We start from the raw sequence: 24,057 nt of genomic DNA, 5'->3' as shown, positions 1-24,057 counted from the left end.
TTAAAGAGAACTCTGCACACTTAAAATTGCCTCAGCTCAAGAGGATGGGACGTATGTTGCAGCTTGTCTGGGCAGCAGAGGCTCTCTGCAATACTTTTGCAGAGAGTGACTTGAAAGCAAAGATTAAAACATGGCTGGGGAGGGGCTGGAGGGCTCAGAGGCGAACAGTTACCCATGCACTTCTGAGCGAGGAGTCAGAGTATGCCCAAGGAGACATTCGTGTTTTGCTTCCCTTCCCTTTCCCAGGCAAAGTGCAGCCTCTCTTGTAAAAGCTGAATCCGGATTTTTAGACATCACAAGAATCGCTCTGCTATTGGAGCTTGATCAAGCACAAGAAATATCCTCAGCCTTCGCAAAAATACCAGATGGCTGCAGATGCCAGCTCCTTCGGCCAGGCACAGGCAGCTTTTTCAGAGAAAAGGCCAGCTTGTTGTGCAAGTGCTGCATCCCAGATAAAACTCTGCCGAGCAGCAAGGAGCCTAGAGAAACCCTTGGAGGAGGAGCATCGAAGCCAATGCATTCCCATAACATCAGATTTTCAAGGCTACACATATGCTCATATCCAAATATGTTCTTCTCCGGAGGGAAGTTGGACCTACAGAAGTGACTCTGGCTGTGGAAACTCTCTTACGAGTTTCTGAGCGGTCTTGTGCATTTGAAGAAGGCAAAAATGAGCTCCAGTCAGAGTTGCCAAATCATTAGAAACAAATTAAAAAAACATGCCGGGGAATGTAAGAGAAGATAATTCTGTCTCTAAATGATGAGCTGGTCTTTGAAATATCAAGTGAGACCCCACCTGCAGTGCTGCGTCCAGCTCTGGAGCCCTGAGCAAAGAAAGGACATGGAGCTGTTGGAGCAGGTCCAGAGGAGACCACAAAAATGATCCGAGGGCTGCAGCACCTCTCCTACGAGGACAGGCTGAGAGAGCTGGGGCTGTTCGGCCTGGGGAAGAGACGGCTGCGGGCAGACCTTATTGCAGCCTTTCAGTATTAAAGGGGGCTTACAAGAAAGTTGAGGAGAGACTTTTACCAGGGCCTGTAGCAACAGGACATGGGGTAATGGTTTTAAACTAAAAGAGGGTAGATTCAGACTAGATATAAGGAGGAAATTTTTTGTGAAGAAGGGGGTGAGGCACTGCCCAGGTTGCCCAGAGAAGCTGTGGATGCCCCATCCCTGGAAACGTTCAAGGCTGGACTAGATGGCCTCTAAAGGTCCCTTCCGACCCAAACTACTCTATGGTTCTGTGGTTCTATGAAGTGTGATCTTTTAAACCAGCTAGTGCTCATTGGGTCAATGGTGCAACAACAACAAAAAGTCTTCCTACTCTGCTAATTCCCACGGACCCGCAGCAGTCTTTGTATTCATGCGGCACTGCATGAACAGGAAGCAACAGGATCTCTGGCTGTCTTTAAGATCATCATGGTTCTGCCTTTGCACAAGACAACATTCTCTGTCTCAGCTGCTACACAGAAATGTGCGCAAAGAGCAAACGTGATCTCTTCCATAAATAGGTCAGTGAAAGGATTTATGCACCATTTGACTTCAAAACTGAATGCGATGCACATACCTCATGCAACTTTCACAACAGAAGAAACGTCACCCTTCGTGTGGTGACTCCGCTTCTGAAGACCAGTTACTGCAAGAAAAACAAACCAACAGCCAACAACCAAGCTGGCGTGCACTGGGATTATTTGATTCTCTGCACAGCTCTTGTTTGCCACCAGCTCCTGAACAGGTAACACGGCGGCAGACTCTGCTCGCTTGAGGATCAAGGATTCACGGGGTCCACGCGACTCCACAACTTTCAGCACCCGTTGCCGCAGAGCAGCGGGAATGCCTTAGACAGCTCACAGTAATGTGATACACACACCAAGGCATGGTCAGCCACATGGGCCTCGTAAAAAACCTGGAGGTACAATTAGTTTCTATTAAAAAAAAAAAAGTCTTTTCTTTTGTCTTGGGAGTCTTGAAATGGCTGCGACACAATTAAAACCAACCGAAAAAAGAATGACAATGAGGAGTGGTGAGATGCTCTTTTCTGGGGAGCGTGGGCTGGTAACGTTCTTCTGGAAGAACCTCAGAGAGAGTGGTCACTTTTGATTACTACATAATGTGAGTAATTCTCTGGAAAGATGAGTCCTTCCCGCCTGAATCATAGCAAAAGGGGGAAAAATAACACGCTCCAAAAACGGAAAGCTGGACAGCCCTTGGATGGCGGGAGCCGCCCAAGATTCCTGTGCGGGGGCCACCGCAGAGCGGCTGCACGGAGTGAATCCACAAGCTCTGCACGCTGCTCTGGGGTGACGGCTCCAGCACTGGAGCCAAGCCTGGACCACAACATACCTACTTATGTGGCCACCCAGAGCTCTGGTGGATACCGTAGATAGTGTGGCACTAACACCATGCGAAACACCTCTTCCTCACCCAGAAGCCATGCTCTCCAGCACTTCAACCCATGCATTCACCCTGGTGCAGGAGATACAGGTGGTTCTTTTGGAGGCTCTGCCTTCTCTGAGAAGTTTGTCCTCAGTGTAGTTCTTGGCCAGCCCATTGCATGAACACAAGCCATGGCAGCAGCACAGCACATCTCTGGTGCCAAAAGAGGCTTTGTGCTTCGGTCCCAGGGCAGCTGCGCTTCTAAAAATCCAAGCATGGCCAGACGTTGAGAGGAACAACTGGGACAGATCCCCAGGGTGGTCGGGGCCATGGGCTTTGTCTATGATACTGGGCAGGGGGGAAAGGAACAGCATTGGTATTTGAGAAAGAGTCTGTTCTTCCCCAGTCCTTCCCACTGGCTGTACAACAGACTCACCAGCAGTCCCGTGGGTTTTGAAGCTCTACACAGGGTCCCTACGAGGAGTGAGACAGCTCATGTACTTCATGTGCCACATGTGCTTAAATGTCTGGCGAAACTGGCATCTAAACAACAACATGAAGGTCCGAGAGACACCTTGAACCCCTGTGTCTTTATGTAGACATATATGGTTACATTTAAACACAATAGATTTTTTTCTTCATGCTAATCCTCCAGAAAACCAGTTTGGTTTCCATTACTATATATAGCACTGGGATTCTTGGTCTATTTTTTGTCCCTTTGCATCTGATTATTTTCAGTAGAGTTCAAAAATTTTATGATATGCAGATTTTAACTAGAACATGACTTCTATTCATACGGACTTGCGTTAGTAATAAACCCACAACAGCCACACATAATGTAGAAGAATTTTATTCATACCGTAATTCTGTCCCATCATCCACTGCAAATATTACAATTATCTTTAAAATGTCATCAAATATCCTTTTGTTCCACTTAAACCGTAGGAATCCTGGTGTTAAATGGTTACACTTCTCTTGAGATTGCTTGTAACAGAACCGTAATTAAAATGTATTTTCCATGAACTGTAAAGGTTTAAAGCAAAGAATCTTTGTTGTGTGTGTGCGCTTGAGTAACTTTTAAGCAGTGAGGCTAATACTTGGTGTTTAACAAGAATTGTATCTTGCATATTATGCAAAACACTCACAATTTTTTACCAATACAACAGAAATGCAATAGGTAAAAGAATATACATGAGAGGCTGGTAACCTTTAAAAAATATTTCTTTTTAAAAATTGCACAAGAGAATACAAAAACAGTGAAGCAAATCAAAAGTTTTGCAAATGCATATACATTGACCTATATATATAATGGGGGTCTGCCTATATAAACGTACGTGATGAAAATTGCAAGGGTGAAAAATATGAATGGCCGTATCTAATAACACGTGCAAGAAGCATAATGTAATCATAATAAATAGTAGCAACAAATATGCATTGACAGGACCACTGAAAATATGCTGAAATAAATTAAGCACCTTGAAGTGATGAGAGGGGCCTGAAGTCAGAAGCAGCCAGCTCTGTAAAAACCACTGTGGGCAGCTACCGGAATATTGGGTCCTCTTGGTGGGAGTCGATGGGAAAGTTCCAAGTTAGATTTGGTTAATTCCAAAGAAGAAAGCACATTGCACGTCAGCAGGAGTAGTTTTAGCCATGTTCTTCACTAACACCTCTAGTTTCAAAAGGGAGATTGCTGCCTTATTTCATTGCGTACCCTCTGGCACGAAAAAGGTACAGAAAGCTCGGATTTACCCAGAAGAACACTATCATAAGGAAGAAATATAGTTTTGCCACAACTGAAAAGCAGGCAGTGCCACTTAGGGCAGCTGAGAGGCAGACCTTTGCTGCTGTTCACAAAGACAAGTTTTCCTTCAGAGGAAGAGCTTCCCAAAGAATAATCTAAATGACCCCGTCCTTGAAGGCTGCACAGCAGAGCAAGGTCTGGACCTGCAAAAAGCTCCATTCAAGAGGAGACCCATGCCTAGGCAGGGCAGCAACAACTGCCAGCGAGGCTGATGCACCTGGAGGGACCAGGGCTCTAGGAGCTTCCTGCAAGATCCTGGTGCTTTTTGCTATGCAATACATGTCTTTTGGAGCAGAGGCAGCATTTCAAAGCATGTGTTTGGCTTTCAGAAAATCCTAAAAAATCCTAAAATTTAGTCATATACTAAAAGAAAGGCATTTGAATTTAAGTAAGTGGACCTTATTAAAAACAAACTGCTGTTGTTGCCCCCAATGTACACCTGGCACCACCTCTTCAGCATTTCATATAATACTCAGAGAAGTGACTGAGGACACTCTGCTGCAGATAAATGTCTCGAAGCCCACTTAATTCAGCGAAGAAGTTCCCCTTGAACTTTTAAGGGATCTAATGCAAACCTTCATTTAAAAAAATCTGAGGACAAATAACTTAGGTCCTAAAGGCTCCATCTAAATTCTTACAAACCATTGCCCCTTGACCTCTTCACCCACAAGACTGGAGCAGGCTGTTGGCTTAGCATATCCTACAAAGCAGGCCTGAAAAGGCTTGTAACATGGAGGAATATGACCCCTGTATCTAAACCACAAACAAAATGACTCAAAAGCTCTACTTTTTCCTGCCTTGCTGGAATGATCAAATCCTTCCTCCAACCTTCCCTCTTAAACTGCACGTCTGCCACTCGCCCCGTGGGATTTCAGAAACCTCCAGTCCATGACCAGTGAAAAGCCTTTCAGAACTGACAGGCAGAGGGACATCACTTGCGCAAAGAAGCTTGACAAAAGGTGAATAAGACCAACTTCAAAGATAACGAAGGAAATAGAAATTCATATGTATTTCAAATAGTTAAAAACACAGTTTTAAGCTATATGATCCATCAATAGGTCAAAATCTTGCCTGCAACCCAAAGGCCTAATCTTCCCCAAAGCTAGGCCCATCCAAACAGTTGTCTTCCTACTTACAGGATATGTGAGATTTGAACTGACATGCACTATGTGACATGAACATAAAAAATACACATAAAATGCACACGTTAAATTTTTTTCTTCATAAAGCTATGGAGCTGCACAGAGCAAATTTAAGTGCACAAGGTCTCACAAAGGCAGCTTTTCAGAAGGAATCATTAGACGGTGAGCGAAATGAAACTGTTGTATCTCTGAATGTTTCTCTTGAGGATTTCGGAACAAGGACCGAGCACTCGTTCAAAGCGGGGCCGATCCAGCTTTACGCACTTCAGGGGTCCGCGTGCCACCACCGTAGCAGCCCGGGGCCGATTGAGCAGTAAGGCTATCTCACCTGGAAATAGGGATAAACACGCTGTCACAGCCCTGTGCCTCTTTTTCGGAGGGTGCATATCCTAGCCACCATCCAGTCGCTTTGGTTGTAGAACGTCTCCTTTTATATCTCTTTTGACAGACACTTTACATAATTCTGTTGACAGTACAAATGCTTTACACATGCATAATGCATGTGTGTAAAATGCCTCTGAAAACAAATGCTTTCAGACTGTTTTGCTGATTCTGGCTCTGTCTTCTGTCAGCCTCACTGGTGTAAACCAAGGCATGGTTTCAGCCTCGCTGAAATCTCTCAGTATCACCGAAGCAGCAGCTGACCTACGCATAACTCCTCGCTTGTAAAAGGACACTAATTAAGACAATAACTACTTGATACAACTCCACGTGCCTGTCTTTCTGAACCGTACTTAAGCTGAACTTCCTTACCAAAATAATCTGAGGGACCAAGTCTTCCAACTTCAACGTACTCCTCGTTGTCAGACCTGCGCTGCAGAACAGAAGCTGTGCCCTGGGAAGAGAAGTGCAGAAAGTCACCTGGCTTTGCTTAAACCTGTTATGCCTTAAAAAGCATCGAGTCCTGAGTATTTCCTTTTACCTGTCACACTCCTTTAGTTCTACTATGGGAGAGATGACATTATATATGAATGAAAGGAATCAAAGAATTAAAAAAATCCATCAGTATGGCAAACTTGATTTCCCTCTTGGGAATTGTTTGGACGCAGGCACATTCAGCTCACACAGAAGAGAAGAGGAACAGGACAGGATTCAGTAATCCTACTGAACTAATGCAGAACATGCTGTGCAAATGTGTGCTTTGATATAGTTTATGAATATGTTCTGGGTAGGTGCAAAACTTCACAAGAGATGCAAAGAGATTTACATCATAAGGAATAAAAAAGCAATTTTCCCAGCCACAGGCTTGGGACATCATTTTGTAAGACGGCAACTAGAGTTTATTCCTCACCTGATCATTTGCTGATCCGTTGCTGAAATGGTTGGTAAAGGGAGTTTTTAATGCTTGTTGCAACAAAGGGTGATTTTTTTTTTTAAGGTCTTTGCCCGCTTGTGGCGTGCAGTGATCTGGACACCTGCGAGTCAGTCGCTGGAGAGATGGAATGTGTCTTGTCTCCACTACCCTTAATAACTGCTGTACTTGACACGTGCTAATACATGTCAAAACTCAGTTACAGTCTATTTAAACCTTCAAAGAGGTTTTACATGCAGAAATATTCTAACCTGGAGGAAATCTTAAATTATTGTGGCATAAAGCTTTTGTAGAGGCATAGAGAAGGTATCTCTGCTTTTCTGGAAAAAAATTACAGTAACATGAAATTATCTTCTGAGTCCAAACTAAAAGCACAGGAAAAGGCAAAATGTTAACATAGTTCAACTTTAACTGAAATTAAAAACATTTTTTAAAGGCATGATTTTTTAAAAAGCTGAAAGCCATTTTTTGACAGTGCAGTTGGAGAGCATCGATAATGTCTTTTTAAGATTTTTCAGCTTGGAACGTAGTAAGTGGGGGCTGACCCTGTCCCAGCCAGGACAGGGAAGGGGAGGAGACACAGTAATGTGGACTATGCTCAGAAGGTTGATGCCAGTTACTGGAAAATATCACAGCCCTCACTCTGCAGTTTAACACCCAAGTCTTGCATTGCTTGGCTCGTCAGGGCTGTCGGTGCCTGTAACCGGCTGCAGGACCACCCCAGCTTGGAGTCTAAATCGCCCTGCAGTGCAGAATATTCAGTGCAGATTCACTGGCTGCAAACATCCTGCAGCTTCCTTGCATGGAAAGAAACTTGTGTGCCTCAGGGTATGGGGGGGGGGGGGGGCTTGAGGAGCCACGGAGCACCCCGATACACCTTGGCTTCAGTTAGAGGCACTCAGCACCCTGCAGAACTGGCCCTTCACCTTTGCACTGTGTTTAAATACACCTTATAGTACCTCAAACACTGTCGTTGAATTGCAAATCTGAACAGTAACGTAAGGCTGCTTCAGGTCTGGCTTTCATTTTTCTAGGACCTGAGGGGCCCAGGGATAACCAAGAGCAGTAGAATATCCATTATTCTGTAGCAAATGATCATAATTTGCTTTCTTCTGAACAAGCACTACTAAGCCGCTGTAATGCCATTGTATTTCATCATGTCCTATTTCATAACAGGGTTATTTTTAAGCCCATATACTTCACAGATTGCTGGGCCACTCTCTACGTTAACTTATAATGTAACCTTTATGTGCTATATAAATGAAGAGGGTCCTGCTGATGTCAGGAACCAGAAACAAAATCAAATAATGTGCAAGTATTGTTTTATACGTGCTAAGCATAATTTCTCATTTTCCCCATTAGCAGTAACATGTGCTTAGTATAAATCCCTAGATATCAGACTGTCAACACGTTACATTGGTCATGACAGTTTACCATTCCGCCCCATCGTGCCATACCGGTATTACAAAAATACTGAAGAAACACCAGGGCTGTAAATTCAGGACAATTTGAAAACAATCACAAAACTCTTCTTGGCTTCAATGCTTTCACTCTTAATACACCAGGCAGCTGATGGCAGAAGATACAGAACCATGTGCTTGGCACTATGTGTATGAGCAAGGGCACCTGAACTGGGCACGGTTGTTCAAAAATAAGCCAAAGACACAGGGGAAGGTTGGTTTTCGCCTTTTGTGGGGTTTGTTTGGGGTTTGATCTACCAATAAAACATGCCATGCATAGAAAACTGTCCACTGCAAGTGCAAGGCTATCCACAGAAGTAACTGAAAGAACTGGATACAAGAAAGTGATTTGGTGCCTGTCAAGTTTCCAGCAAAAATTCCTTATCCTTGATATAACTAAATTGTTCCGCCAAAGCTGCTGTTTTCCAAGTCCTTCCAGTAAATCTGCAAGGGCATGAAAATGCAAAAATAGTGTAATGAGTTTTATTATTCACACTTACTGCGAGTCTTCAGAACTAATACACATTCACAAGCAGCATTCTCAGAAACACCCCACACAGGGCGTAACGTGCATATCGACCTCTCTCTTGCCAAACTTCAGGTCAGGTGCAACTCACTAAACTGATGCTGTTCTTTTTGCCTGTGCAATGTAGATGGGATCAGCTTCAGAATTGCTTCCAGCTCCTGTGCTCCTCTCTGTCCCCATCTGGAGCCTGGCAAGAACTTGACCCCTTGACCCGAATCGCTGTCTGCAATCCATGTCTCCGAGTCTCTTTCCCAAAACTAATTTTTTAAAAAAACTTTTATTACAGATGTTTTATTACATAAAGCAAACAAACAAAAAAAATCCCCAAAGTAATCATATTGACCGGCCAGGTCAAACGAAGGAAGGACTCAATTCCCCACTGCCTGCATTGAGCATGTTGCCATAAAGGTAATCACAATATCAAGCAATATTGCTTTCATCTCCCCAAGTGTCAGCTTTTATTGTGGCTAATATTTTTTTGACATGGTCTATATGATATAGGACTCCAATAAGTCAGTCTTCTGAAGCAATTTCTTCCACTGTTCCACTACGGTTGGCCTTTTTAATCCAAGAAACACCATGATATCTGTTGGAGGAGGACAGATGTGTCTGGCCTCCACAATAAACACTTGGCTTGGCAGGATAAAGCAATGCATATTCCAGATACATATTTTTCCACTCTTGTTTTAACAGTCACATAGGCTTTTCCCGTTGCCCAGTGAGAACAGGTCTATCACGGAGCAAAAAGAAGTTTCCTGAAACCCTGACAGCAAGCACCCAGATGTAAGGTCTGATTATGCCATTTGGCCTCTCGTTGCACAAGTCACCAGCTCCACAAGTACATCCTGGAGCATTGTCAGAGTGACCTTCACGGGAAGACTGTCCACACCATGAAACAAAGAAGATGTATTTTTAATCACCTATCTGTATCACCTTCACTTTACGTGTCTTATCTCTGGAAACAATACCATTCTGACTGTATTAGAGGAAGAGTCCAATTGTAAATGACCAGCGTAACCAGGGCAAAAATTATACAGAAATAAAATAACACAGCATAAAATACTGCAGAAACATCCCTTATTATCCACATACTTAACAAAGTAGTCATACTAAATTAATTCAGTGCTGACCCCTACCCTTGTTCCCATCACAGGTTTCATGGCTGTATTTCATTTTACTTTACTTGTCAAATCTTTCTGGCACAGTTCTTGAGCTTTCTGTCCTTCTTGTGCTTTAGCAAGCCCTACCTCTTAGAAATGATGCAACTGAATAAATCTCCTGAGCCCCGTCCCGGGAAGTGCGGGCATTATCTAGTAAGGATTCAAGGGGCTTATCAGTCTCACCCCCAAAAAGCATTTGGTCTCAGTGGGAAAGACTTCCCCTTAAGCGGCCCACAAATCTTGGCAAGGTCAGTCTCTCTGATATAAACTGCATGATCCTAGATATGCAGGATCAGGCTATTTAGTGCTGCTCAGTTTAAAATACTGTCTTGTGCACTGATAGACATTTCAGCCGCCTACACCAACAAGCTAAACCTACAGAGCACAGGCTCAAAGGCCGTCAAGAAGTTTGACACAATTTAATAAATCAAGACTTTGCAATGATATTAAATGGAAAGCAGACAGGCATGTCTTTCTGCTAGCAGACACTTGGGAGTGAAATGACAATCTTCGGTAGATCCAGGAATATTCCCTTTCAGTCACTGGGGAGTGCCTGTATTCCCAGGAACCGATACCGTTAACCTTCTCTCCTCTCCTCCAAGTAAATACAGGCATCATATTGCAAAAATAACAAGAGTAGCAGTTCCAAAAGCAATGTGCCATCACCACCTCTCTGCCGTCCTCACCCCACGCTCCTGCTCACTCCTTCCATCTCTGCTCTGTCCGCTCTGTCACAGTGCTGAGAGTATTTATTCGTGTCTTTCAAATGCATCAGCAGTTTGTTTTGTAAAAATTTATGGCTTAGGTACTGCACCATAATTTAAGATATAAAAAATAAATTAAGGTTTATAATCCATGAGGTCCCATCCTCTCCAAAGTAATGAGATTTTGATAAATGTTTCACTTTTAAACTGTCGGACTGTACAGATGAGTGAGATATCCTGCAGTGTAAAGACAGTGACCCAACTGGGTCAACACTGAGATTCCCAGGCCTTAGCCTGCATGTACTTATAAGCACTAATTGCTTCAGGAGCCCTGTTTTTATATTTAAGTATGAAACCTACAGCCAGCAGCTGGCTGAAGTAGCCTGGCTACAAAAGGCAAGTGCTCATGACGCTAAAAACTGAAATCCTGTATTTTTTCCTGTATTCCACCTTAGTGGATCGGATGGGATCATTCCCAGGCAGCACAAGGCAAAACGTGGTGGGCAGGGATGTGCCCATGTTACCTCTGGGTGGGACAGGCCTGTAATAAAGGACATGTTTACCATTATTAAAATGGAAGAATATTTATTCTACCATGACTGTATGCAACATCAATGCCTATGTCCTTTTGGTACACTAAGTATACAGAATAAATTTCTACTTTTTAAGGTAAAGAATTTTAATTTTCATAAGCAGGAAGTTACTCTTTCTCTTTCCACTTCTATTTCATACTTTTTCACTTACTGCTTTTTTAAAGAAAAGCACAGAAGAGAGTTTTTTCCCCATGCCCTCAAAATGTTACACTTTTATCCTAGTTTTGAGCTTAGAAAATTTTTCTAGCCTATTTTGTTTTCCTCTTCACCATCCACTAGAAAAGAGCAGGGCAGTCTATAGAATTAGAGATGGAAAAGGTCAGGCCAATCCATCTGCTATTGCTATTAACTCTATCAATTGTTATTATGAACATACCTTTGCTCTTTCTCACTTTGTTAATCCGCACACTCCATAATTCACACATTCAAAAGATAAGTTTCCCCTCACTCCACAGCCACACAAACCCCCATTATATGTTGCTATGAAATCTTTGCTAAATTACTACAAAAGACGAATGAAGAGGCTGTGAAGTGGTATAAAACGACCCTGTTCACACAGCAAAGCAGACGGGACTGGATGCAGAGACTCCTATTGGTTTTAATGGAAGCTATAGCAGACCTGAAATGAATTAAAAGATCTTTCACACAGTATGATTCTGGGAGTATTTTATTTAATTGCAGGCAAGACAAGGTTTGTGGAAGTAATATCTTTTATTATACCAACTAGCATAGCTAGAAAAGGCAAAAGAGCTTTTGGGCATGCATGTCTTTCTCCAAGTTGCCTAATTCTCTGGATATATCTAATGAAAGATACCATTTAGTTATCTACAAACACTGTCTGGGCAATGTTCTTACACTATCATAGCTATAACCTTGAAAAGTTACAACTTACTTGGTTGTATCTGCCTGCTTACTGGTTCATCCATGCAATTAAATCATTCATAGAGCACCTTAAATCATTACCTTAAATTAAGGAGAGTCAAAAGCTATAGGTCCTGATGCTACAGAACTCCTGGAAATAGTGATTGCCTAGTGAATCTGCGAGACCTGCTAAGATCTGTCAGCTAGTATTTCACCCTCCACTTTAAAAAATGATCATTTAAATCAGTTTGGCTGTCTGATGCGAAACCTCAAGCAACTTTGGCCCAGTTTAGCAAACTACTTTTATGACTATCATTTACGATGCGCCTGATGTAATGACTGTTGAGTGGGTGAGGGCTACAAGAACAGACCCCAGGTCTGCATTGACTGAAAAGGTGGTGGTTCTTTGGTTTGCTTATCTCCAATATGCAGTGAGTTCGTTTCTGCATCCATTAGGGCTCACTGCAGATTACAGAGCAGAGGTGAGACAATGCCAATGCCCAAGACAAAACCATGAACTACTGCCAGCTTTAGAAAACAAATATACAACATTTTACACATTCAGCTTTTTAATTTGGGCCATGACTCTGGAAATCTTGAGTGCCACTGATTTCAGATTTTCAGAAAGCCAGCACCTTGGGAGCATCTTTAGGATTAATAGTGCAACGTCAGATGAGCTCAAAAGGCAACATTACAGTAATACCAGGTGCAGCATGGCACCCATACAATCTCGAGAGAGAGCAGCGCTGCAGAAAGTGCCTTTACACAAACAACCACAGTGACAATGTCTATGATTATCATTACGTATTCATAACATTATAACGTTAATGCATCGTATTCTTATTGGCATAATTCTCAACAACACTAATGTACGCTGCAATCTAGCAAAGATGTGAAGTAAATATTACTACCCATCTGGTACAAATCCTATACATTAGATCTACAGCCACACTTGATATCAAACAATCTGCAGTCTGCCGCGTGTCCCAGCTACATCACACCTGCATTAGACTATGTATGTCTAAATTTCCACCACTTCTGCTACCAAGGCACATTTGTATTAGTTTAGGGATAATATCCAGACCCAAGAGAGAGGAACAAAGGTGTCTACAGCAGTCACCAAAATAGCCACAAACATAAAGGTACTATTAAAAATGGCAATCAATCATAAACCAAGTGCAGCTTAAAACAGCAGAAACAACTGAGCCACAGGGCATTTCCTAGGGATATACGAGAGGCCAGGGTTAAGGCCCAGACACGACTACACCCAGCCCATCATTAATCACCAGGAAACGCCTTTGCCTTGATCGTTTAGTATTTAAAATCATAGATGTTTGACATGGGAAGACCTTTTCCATCGTTTGTTCATCCTCCTATTGCAGTATCTCAATCTTCCGTGTTTCTTTGATAGTGTCTGCCTTAAACCTGTGCTGTACCTAATGTACTCTCCTTGAAGTAGAAGAAATGGTTTTATTAGATGAAACCAGAGAAGATTCAGGTCGAGGGAGACCAGTAAATATAGTGAAAAGCCAAAAGAAGCAGAATACACTGTACCAGCTGCAATTTGCTTCATGCATGGCAAGCTATGCAATTCCTATGTGAAACAAAGTTGGTTTTGCACAAAAAAATTAAAAATAATCAGGATTTTTTTCATTAAGCCTTCCCTGTTGAAAGGCTTTTCAGAATTACAGCATGAAGTTTTATAGTCTTTTGACTTCAAAATGTTGCCCTTGAGCCACAGCAGCAGAGCTAACGTCAGGCTAGATCGCGCAGGTGTCTGATAGAGGCGTAACCATGTGTTGGGGGACTCAAGACCTTTTCACCTGCAGTCATCATCATCCCCCATCTGATGACGGGGGGACACCATGGTGGCCTTTGTGCTCCCCAGCCTCGGTGTCATGATAGCCCCGTGCTTCCCTTCCATACTACCAGTTGCCACGTGGGACTGGGAAGCCTGGGAGCGAGGGGATGGCGACACAGGGATGAGGATACCAGGTCTGAGCCATGGGAGGAGCCCCTTGCCTGGGGTGTGATCCTCCTTGGCTAGTTGTCGTGGCTCCGTGCCCAGAAAGCTGGGAAGCGGTTCCACCGCAGCTCAGCCATTGGGGTCCCTCTGCATTTGTATCTTTACTCCTTTTCTAGGACTTTAGTTGCTCCTTTTATTACGCATTCAGCCCACCTGTTGCAGTTGTGACGAGAAGCACAGTAAAGGTGGGCTCAGATGCCGCGTTTTAATGAATCATCTCAGGGATACTTGGCCTTGACTAATCAGTAGCTTCTGTGGGAAAACAACTGAATTAATATTCATCGTGGTGCCAGATTTTAAAGACCGTCTGTGCCAAGCGCTGTGGATTACTGGCAACAAGGCACTGTTTTCCTCCCTCAGACATGTCAGCGTACAAAGCAATAAAAGTCACAAAGGAAAAAAAATGTTGCATTTTAGAGATTCTTTCTTTCTACAAAGCTAGCCATTATCTTGACTCTCTCTGAAGCCAGGAAACGTCCACTGAGTCAACATAAAAGTGACTCTATAATGGGTTATTCATCAACTGTTCATATTTGTGACTGACCTGACAGGGCTCATCTCCTGGAAGCAGACAGTGCAGAGCGCTACCACCTACAGAAGGGTCAGGGTTGAATGCACAGGAGAGAAAACAAGAAAACAGTGCTGAACCTTCCTCACCCTGCCTGCAAAATCCTTTCTGGTGAAAATCGGTTTTAGCTGTTAATGTTGTTTTACGACCCAATTACTCCTACCACCATCTGCTTCTTTGTGAAAACATTCTGTAGATACTGAAGTAACCAGACCAAGCAAAAGGCTGAGACAGACATCGTCACTGAAATCTCATAACTAATGCTGTGACCAGGGCTGGGTGAGCAGCTGTGGCCAGCTAGGGCAACAGCTTCTGAGCAAGAAATAAAACTTGGAGCAAACTGGGAGAAGGAGAGAAGGGAGCTTATCACAGAGATCAGGAAAATCCCCCGTGGAAAGCTCTCTTTAAGTCTGTTCAGTTAGCAACTCTTGTGTATTCAGAGGACCAAGTTCTGAAATTCAGAAGAAAAAACCTCACGTGCTCAAAGCTGCCTCTTCCTGAAGCACACTGCAGACAGCCTTACGCGCTCCGCAAAACCCACGCTATGCAGCTAATGAATGAGCCCTAACGGGCATATTCTTTCACTAAATCTGCAGTCATCTCAACAGTATCTTTGCAGAGGAAGGACAAAAGCCATCCCAGTAAGGGACAGCTTTAACATGATCTAGAGAAAGGGCTGAACTACAGCAGGGATTAGGAAATTCTCCATTCCTCTTCCACCAGGTTGGACACCACTACATTTCAAGTCTTGTTTACATTGCAATATTTGTGCTTAAAGACAGAGAAATATTCCTCAGGTGAGCCTCAGGCCAGAGGTCCCAGCTCCTCAGATAGCAGATCTAAAATTTCTGTTTAGATGCCTCAGGCCATGAAGTTCTTGGTCACACTGACTAAGTCCTTTGAATCAGGGCTTGTGAACTCAGCTTTCAATGCCGAAAGAACTTACAAGGATCCTGAGAACCTCCTGAAAACCTTGAGGGGCCTGTGCTGCTCCCCTTACTCACACGGTGAGCTATGCTGTTACCTGGGAACCTTCGCTGCTTTTGCACACTGCCACAGTAGGAAGACAATACTAGACTAAAGAGAAAAGAGTCAAAACATCAACCATAGCTTAAAGCAAGTATTAGCTAAATAAAAAGTCACAGGCTGTTTTGAAGACAGAGAAAATATAGCACTCTGATTTTTATGAAAATTCAAATGAAGCATGTATACATTAAAAATGAAACTGCCAATTACTAACTTTGGGTTTTCCTTCTCTGCACACCAAACGATCTCTGTTTTCCACATATCCTATAGCGGTGAGAGGCCAGGGTGTGTCTGTATTTCCAGCATAAACTTCAATTTTATGGGTTTACAAATCAGATGTTTTAAATTACAGCTGAATGAGACTGAAGACTCCTACACAAGTTGTCATGTCAAAAGTGAACTGGGGAAACATTCATAAACATTTTTTTGCGCTGGGTATAGCATGTGGAAAAGAGAGGTTATGAAAACTACTTTTAAGCCTTTGAGAATAGTACGGCTACACTGCATCCTCTGGGTGGTTTTGCTTCGAGGCCTAAGTTTACCAACATCCCAGTGACACAGAGTAACACAGCAAGTCCTGCATGTACCTCATGATGCTGGCATAAGCAATGTTCTCAGTCTCAGTGTCCTGGAAGACCACTAGCATATCACTACTCAGCTGCCATTTTAGCCCTTTGGGACTGCTGATAGCATCATTCCTGGGATGGCTTTTATGTTACAGCTAAGGATCAGCAGTTCTAGGGCTACTTTCCAAGAGAAGACAAATCCTTTGAACTATGTAGCCAAAGACTGCAAATATTCCTTTAGCCCGTAAATAAGCTTGGATTTTTATTATTTGCCAACCTTTGATTTATGAAATACTTTTATACAAAAACAAGGGAAAAAGTAAATAAATTTCAGTCAGCAATACAAAGTGCAAGTGACTTCCACATAACCTGCAGTTAGAAAATAACACCCATCCTTTTTGGGTGGTAAAAATTAACATAAAGGAAAAAGGATGGTCAGTTGATGTATTAGCCTGGGATTCTGTCTATAGAGCTAACACCACTTCTCAGCCTTAGACATTCTGTGAGCCAAATCATGAAGGTCCAGACTTTCAAGGTGCCCAATTCCCATTGATTGTCTTCAGCAGGAATTAAGAACTATATTAATTCTTGTGCCTGTGCTTCAGGCCACAACACGTAACGTGGAGGTTGCTTCACACACCTCATCACACAGGTGTAGTGAGGATAAACCCGGTGAAGTTCATGAGATGTTCATGTAAGACAGGCAAGTAGCTAAGATAAAATGAGCTGCCTAAAAGGTTACATATGTTGTATATCACAGTCATTACAACTCCCCAGATTATTTGGTCATACTACATGGATGTGCCAATCCAGGTGAGAACTTTTTTCCGTAACAAACTATTGGCTGTGTGCATTGCTTTCCCTTTGCTTTCCTACCCATCAGACTTCTTTTTACAAAAGGTTCATTTTCATAACGTAAAAGCTAGCTGATCTTAATGGTGTTGGAGAAGGATGATGCAAGAGGACTTAATTCTGATTGTGGACTCAAGATTGAGTCATGACTGGGTTTGACAGTATTTTTTTAACTGTACATTTTTAAACTATTATACATTATTCTCCAGTCTCTGGGTTCATAGCAACTCACAGAATTTACATACAGTTGTCCTGGTTTCTGCCACAAACGGGGAACAAAATCTGCAAAGTTCTAAAATAGACTAGAAATATTGGCTAATCTGAAGTTTCAGAAAATTGTTAAGAAAATGCTCCACCGTACATCACTTCTGAGGTTTCGGATTTTGCAGAATTTACTGTAGATGACTGCATTGCAGTGGTTATTAGTAGGGCTGGAGAAAAGAGTTGGAAGGAATGGCCAAAACCTGCAGTCACTGACATCTCCTTCATGCTGGTGGGAAGAAGAAGGGGAGCAGCCAGTTGCTTCCTATGAAACACTGTCCCTTTCTGACAGGAGAGGTAAGGACACACTCCAGATTGCATGTATATGGATATTGCATGTGTATGCCGCTGATCCACTGCCCACAGAAGTCAAACCTAAACTGAGTTTAACAAGAGCTGGACTAAGCTGACATTTTAGTCCCTTCAACTCAGCAAAATACTTCACCTCCATCCCTGGTCAGGATGGGACCCAATCACACACCTAATTCTCAATCTTTGATGTCAGGTGGCCATTAAAAATGCCATCCTGAACACAGATGAACTTTGAATGGAAATGATATTGCTCCAGCACAACTAGGTGATACCAAGAAAATCAAATATACCTTTACTGTAGAGCTCTACAGAAAACAATGTCTCTACAATTAAAAATAAGTAAAGTACAGAGCTCTCAGTGACTGCTGGCTCTGTTTATTCAGTATATTTTGTTTATTAGGTATATTAGGAGCCGCTGTAGACTGCCTTTGACAAACATTTTCGGTATCTACAAAATCCTGGTAACACTAAACAGTTCGGATTGTATCCTTTGAAACTCCTTTTCTAGACAACATTCATCTTCCTAATTAATAATTAATCACACTGTGTTTTTAAAGAGATTATCAGGTGTGATAGCAGAGTGTGCCTAAGGCAGTGACTTCATTAACCATACAGAAGAAGTTTACTTTGTAGTTCTCCAGCCTGTCGCAGGGGTAGGTGCCAAAGGGGTCTCTCTTGGGTTAGAAAGTCAAAGAGCAACAATTTAAAGCAGGAAACAATCAGGCTATTATTTTTCTTTTTTCTTTTCTGTCTTCAGGAGCTTTTAAATCATGTATCTTCAGATGCTTGTTGTGCAATTTAAGACTCGCATCGACTTTTCCAACAAAAAGGCCCAATCCTGTGAAGAATGGAGCGCCCTTCCGAGTCAGACTGAAGACCCTCCTCTGTTGGTGCACGTTACCATGGTAAGAAGAGTTTACAAACACTGTTCCACCTAACAAGGCTTTGAACAGCATTTGTGCAGAGCTGCTCCACAGCATGCCGAGAGTGTCAGCAGGGCTAGAAACACTGATTTCGCCTGCAGGACAGTATGTCAAGTGCACTCTCAGCAAGAACCCGCAGCGGATCCTGCCCAGACTGGAACCAGTTTGTGGCCCTGACCTGAAATGTCAACAGCAGTATGAAAGCTAGCAGCTCTCCCCAAGGATCACAGGACTATTTTCAATGTAATCAGCCAAGAATAGTGCTGGACAAATAATCATTATCGACTAATTTTATTTGGTTTTGTCAATTGGGCAGCTCTGTGCGTTAATTCTAGAAGGATTTCTGCACTATCAATGAAAATGTTTCTCTCCTTTGCAATTTTGCTATTCCCATTGCTTGGTTTCAGTACTGATGGATACTTTATGCTTTTCCCATTAAGCTTTTGCTCACCTTTATGAAGCGTCACTAGGATTATTCTCACTGATGGGGAAACATGGAGGGTAGCTTCTGCCCACAGATTGGACTGATAATACAGGTGAGACTGAAAATCAGACACCCTGGCTCTACCTCCTCTCTAACCAGCAGGATAATAACAAAGATCACAAATCACAGAACACAAAAACACTTTTTTGAAGTGCTTTTCACAAAGGAGTTGGAGAGGAGGGTGCAAATACCCTCTGTAACTTAGCACTAATCTACAATTAAATATACTAGTGAAACTATTTGATACAATGGGTCCATTTCTTCTTGAATTTTCTCCTGTGAATTATCTTCTATTTTTAGGTCTTTTATTTTTAGGCTGCTGCATGCTATTGCTGGGCAACTCGACCAACTATTAATTGGAAATGTTTTGCTTCTCATGCAGTTTTATTTCTTTGCTTTCTGCACCACTTAAAGCAAACTGTCCTCCAAGGAGATGACAGGCTACAGAGAGCACATTTAAAGGACAGTTACAAGCTGTGCTCTTCGGGCGCAGTGTGGCACTACTATAAACCTTTTGCTGTTCTCTCCTCCTACACCTGCGTACGTTTGTGTCTGTGCATGCATTTTTCTTAAGCCATGTCAAACTTTATGGAGTATTAGGGCCATATGGCAGCGGTTCAGCAAGCTCTCAGTATGCAGCTGAGATTACAAGACTCCCTGAGCACAGTCGGTGGAGTCCCGTGACAACATCCGCGTGCCATATACGGTGCTTGGTCATGACAAGTAGATCCAAATGATCTGACATGGGGAGGGGTGGGAGCTGGAAAACCCAGCAGGGCATTTCACAGCTGCAGGTCCCCACATTTTTGGCAGCTGCATTACGGACTTTCTTCGAGGTGCTGTGCCACCCAGCCAAGTTCCAAGCTGTACTTAAGAGAGTGGTACATGATCACACCCACTATTTTTAATACTATTGTCACTACCTTTCTCCGTAACCTAGACAACAGCAAAAACCTCATTTCTTTCCAGTTCCAGAGCGCTACTACACTAGTTTGAACTACTGTTCGAACTGAAGTCAGTGGCAAAGCACAAGTCGGGAATAAAATCAGCCCCTGTTCAACTGGCATTTCATTTAAAGGGACTTAACATTTGCTGGGATATTTAACGCCGCAAAGCTCACATGCCTTTGCAAGCTACCACTTTAAAATGCTAGCTAAAAATATTTGCCTTATCTGAAGTCAGACGAATAAATCCTCCCTACTGCTGGGTACACAGTGTGGCAGTGTACAATACAACTGCAAATTTATTCGTTAGAAACTGTACATCTGTTATGATTTACACTTGCCAAAATATAATTCTTTATGGCAACAATTGTTTCATGGTGCTTAAAGTTTTTCACCTCTGTGCCAGGAATCTCATGTGGGATAATTCCATGACCTTGGAATCCAGCAGATACATTCCACATCTGTCTGGTCTGGGAAAGCCCGAGTTTGTTGTGTGAAAACCAGAGGGGGAAAGTAAGACCTGGAAATATCTGAAAATACAGAAACTGCAGGGCTGCTTCTTTTTTCTTTTTTTTTAATTACCAGTTTCAAGCGCAGTAAATCAATCTCACAGAAGTGGTTACTTTGCTTTTGTAAGCAGACATTCGCTTCTGATCCTATCTTCAATTTAAAGAATATGGTATAAACATTAAAATAATTCTATCTCTGGAAAAAATCACAGCCTTTAAATATTAAAACTAAATCATGTTGAAGGTTGCTTGAGATTTAAATGGAAAAGCAACCAACCTACTGCAAGTAAACATCTTACTGGTGCCTGTGAGGATTTAGGATGGCAGAAAAACTGTAGCTGCCCTGGAATCTCAGGATAATACTTCTCTCATTAGACTTTTTTAACAAAACATGAACCATAAACAGCCTTGTGAGCAGTGAACTCAAAAAGCCCTGGTTTCCTGTGACTCTTCCCTGTGTACGCTTTCTGTTATTCTAATAATTTGGCTGAGCTCCTGCTGCAGCCTTGCTCTCCATGGGGCACTGTAGCATTTTCATGCATACAGCCTGCACCTCAGTAACCTGCACCCTGCTACAACCTGTTCAACACTGGAGACAAGACAGTGGACAGAAGGCCACGAAGAAAAGGTTATTCCAAGAAAAAAGGGGAAAAGGTGAATGTGCTTGCTTGACAGAAGGGGGAGACTAAATGTTCTTGTCCATGCTAACCAGGATGATATCCTGGTTTGAAGCAGGAATTGCTGTTCTGATCATCACCTAGGCTAGAACTCTCCCTTTCAACAGGGTTTAATAGTTGGACTTCAGTCTGCAAATCCTGAAGGTGCCAATTCGCTTACAGGCTATGTCCTTCTGCAGGACCAATATACTTAAGATGGTATCCGAAAGGGATGTCACATAGGGACACAGTGTTGCAGGCTAACCAGAATGGAACAATTTCTTTATGAAGTTCATACAAAACTCTGATAACAATTTAAAATCCATGTGTGAGTCTTGAGTGTCTTAGAGAACCTCTTTATGATACCAGTCACAAGATCCCACTTGGAACCAGTATTTGTGATGCTAGTGCACCACAGCTTTGTAAATTGGTAACCGATTTGTCTAAGGCATGCCATAAATGACATGGTTTATAATAATTGAGTACCTTACCCAAAAATCGTGTGGCAAAGTTTAGCTTTGTACTACTGGACATACTGTACTCCAAAGGAGGCTGCATTCTGGTAATATATGAAACGGTTTCTGCATATATAGCAGCCAGACAAATTGGCTGCATTTTGAGTGTTTTGGATTATAAGGTGACAAACATCAAAAAAACATATGAAAGAAGCTAATGACTTTTCAACATATTGTGACAACAAAGCAGCCAAAACTACTTTCAACCAGTTTGTAGAATAATGTGTTCCTGGCGGCTTGCATCAACTCTCCTGCAGAAAAGTTTAACATCAAAGATGTAAACTCCTGTGAAATCACGTTTAAAATACAAAACTTAAAATATGTGTGAGCAGGCACAAATACTACTGCAGCACAAGAAATAGTTGATACTGGTGTTCGTTCTTTAATGTAGAAAAATACAGGCAATTTCCAAAGTGAGAAATTATGTTAGATTTATAGTGGAAGGGTGAGGTGAGCGGCTACTTTATGATCATGCAGTATGCAGGGTTAATACTTTTCTACCTATTCAAGTCTTAACAGCTGTTCCATCAAGATGGGGGAAATAAAAGCCCTTGGTAATTCTTAAGCAAGCTGCCAATTTTCCACATGGGATTTGATGGCTAAGAAAATTAGGCTTTCATAGCCTCATGCTGCTGCAAGGAATAACAGCACACTTAGTAACACTAGTAGAAATAAAAATTCCATATTTGTGGAAAAAAGTTATATTTCCTAAATTTTTCTTACATACTAAATACCTTATTAACAAAAAAGGTCTCTATCTAATATCTAGACTCTTTTATTCTGACACTATTGTTTTGAAGGGGCACTGCTTGTCACATATTTAAAGTTCCTTAAGTGTCTAACTGTGTGATATGCAGGTGCAGTTATTTGCCACTGCCACTTCTGTGAGCATCAGAAGATGAACTATGTTCGTAAATCAAATACGTATTTCCAACACTGAAGAGGAAAGAAGGATGGAATTTTAAGTGTCAGATATTGATTATGAATCAAATTCTGGCTGCCTCGGATAGAGGCACCTGTCCAAAAATCCACAGATAAGGAGCAATCAAAGAAAAACCTGTTGGCCTCTAAGCCATTTGGAATGGGCACTGTACAAGCCCATTATCACCTGAGCAGGGCAGGGTCTCTTTCCTCCTAAATCACATCACAACACAGCAGCCTGATGGAGCCAGAGATGTGTTCTGTGTACATACAACTGGATCCCAAAGCAACACAATACCAGCTTCCTTACATCCATGTGACCCTCCTTCTCCCACAGAGAGGGACTCAGATTACCTCCTAGTTCCTGTGCCACCACTGCCTTGTTGCTGGTCATGTGACATCTGGCCTGGGGTTTGCACTTGAACTGTCACCAGATGTTGGTCATTCCCTGTCTATAGCTTTGTGTAGGAACACTCACAGCTGATACTGAAAAGCTCCTACTTCAATACATATACAACCATATCCTAATGCTGTCTTGTTATTCTTAGCCTGAGTCTCTCTAATACCTTTTTATAATTTGTTATATCGCAGCACCTAGGTATTTGTATGAGAAACCAAGGATCCAAATATTTATGTCAGAGAGGGAGGAAAAACCCCATCAGCATCTGTTTGCAGAAGTGAGATGGTGGAACTGAAGTGTCAGATAATCTCCCAAAAAGATGTCAGCATTTTCAGCTGCCTGACAGATCTGTCTGCCTGTGCAAGAGTAAACAAGAAAATGGCTCAGCCATTTGGACTAAGTTTAAGGCAAAACAAAGAACAAATTATCCATTTTCACATCAGGTCTCCTGCTCCAGTTTACAGATGTTCATTTGTGATCTCCCCTATCAGTCTCTTTGGGAACAATAATCAATGCAGTGTGTGGCTGGCCAGCCTTGTTGAAGTCCTGGCGATTTAAACAAGAAAAATCTCATGTAGAAAGCAAACCTTCAAACAGCAAAGACACTAGACACACCTCAAAATTCCTCTGTGTCTTCAACTTACTGGAAATTAGGGATCGTCCCGCCTAAGACATTTCCATGGAACTGCTGTCTGAATTCATTTGAATTTTGAGCAATTCTCCTGGTTTGACTGCAGTTAGTTCAGATTTATGCTGAAGTAAGAGATTAAACTGAACCCAAATGTTTTTAATAAAAAGTCTTGATCTTTACCAGGAAATGACAGAGTTTATCAGGATGCCAACCTTACCTCTGTAATAATGAAGAAGTCATCACCGGGCTCTCCCTGCACAACAATTTTTTCTCCATCTTCAAACTGGACAGGTTCCAGAGCATCAGCCACTGTCAGCCGCTCCCATTTGTCCAGGGACTCTAAAATATTGAAGATCATAAAGCTTTATTGTAAAAAGACTAACTTTGGCTGAAGATTCGTATCTAAACTGACAGCTCTGCTATGCCTGGTTCTGTTATAAAAGAAACATTTCTTTCATCCAGGCACTTCGCACGAACCTCCAGTTGGGAAACATGAATGTATTTATTCATTGTGTCTTAGACTTTAGT

The 24,057-nt window shown here is 42.3% G+C and overlaps 1 protein-coding gene and 1 long non-coding RNA gene across 5 annotated transcripts in view; one reads left to right on the top strand and one right to left on the bottom strand.

Annotated features, from left to right (window-relative positions):
- Nucleotides 1-3,210: 3,210 nt before the first annotated feature.
- Nucleotides 3,211-24,057, bottom strand: part of PRKAR1B (protein kinase cAMP-dependent type I regulatory subunit beta) — a 104,032-nt gene continuing 83,185 nt past the window's right edge. For all 3 annotated transcript variants that reach the window (XM_064461681.1, XM_064461683.1, XM_064461684.1), the window contains exons 9-11: nucleotides 23,747-23,868; nucleotides 6,073-6,154; nucleotides 3,211-5,647 (exon numbers count right to left, since the gene is read on the bottom strand). In XM_064461681.1, the coding sequence (XP_064317751.1) occupies nucleotides 5,475-5,647; nucleotides 6,073-6,154; nucleotides 23,747-23,868 (377 nt within the window). In that variant the 3' untranslated portion in view covers nucleotides 3,211-5,474. The remainder of the gene's footprint in view (nucleotides 5,648-6,072; nucleotides 6,155-23,746; nucleotides 23,869-24,057) is intronic.
- On the top strand, nucleotides 18,138-20,370 carry LOC135315112 (uncharacterized). 2 transcript variants are annotated; one of them, XR_010374556.1, is made up of 3 exons: nucleotides 18,138-18,199; nucleotides 18,304-19,005; nucleotides 19,923-20,370. It is a non-coding gene; the product is annotated as an uncharacterized LOC135315112 (long non-coding RNA). The 2 variants fall into 2 exon arrangements; XR_010374555.1 differs by lacking the exon at nucleotides 19,923-20,370 and having other exon boundaries at nucleotides 18,304-18,451; nucleotides 18,571-19,293.

The sequence above is a fragment of the Phalacrocorax carbo genome, chromosome 10 (assembly GCF_963921805.1).
Source record: "Phalacrocorax carbo chromosome 10, bPhaCar2.1, whole genome shotgun sequence".
Lineage (NCBI taxonomy): Eukaryota > Metazoa > Chordata > Aves > Suliformes > Phalacrocoracidae > Phalacrocorax > Phalacrocorax carbo.
Note: the sequence above shows the minus strand (reverse complement) of the source record. Positions and strands in the feature narration are given on the sequence as shown.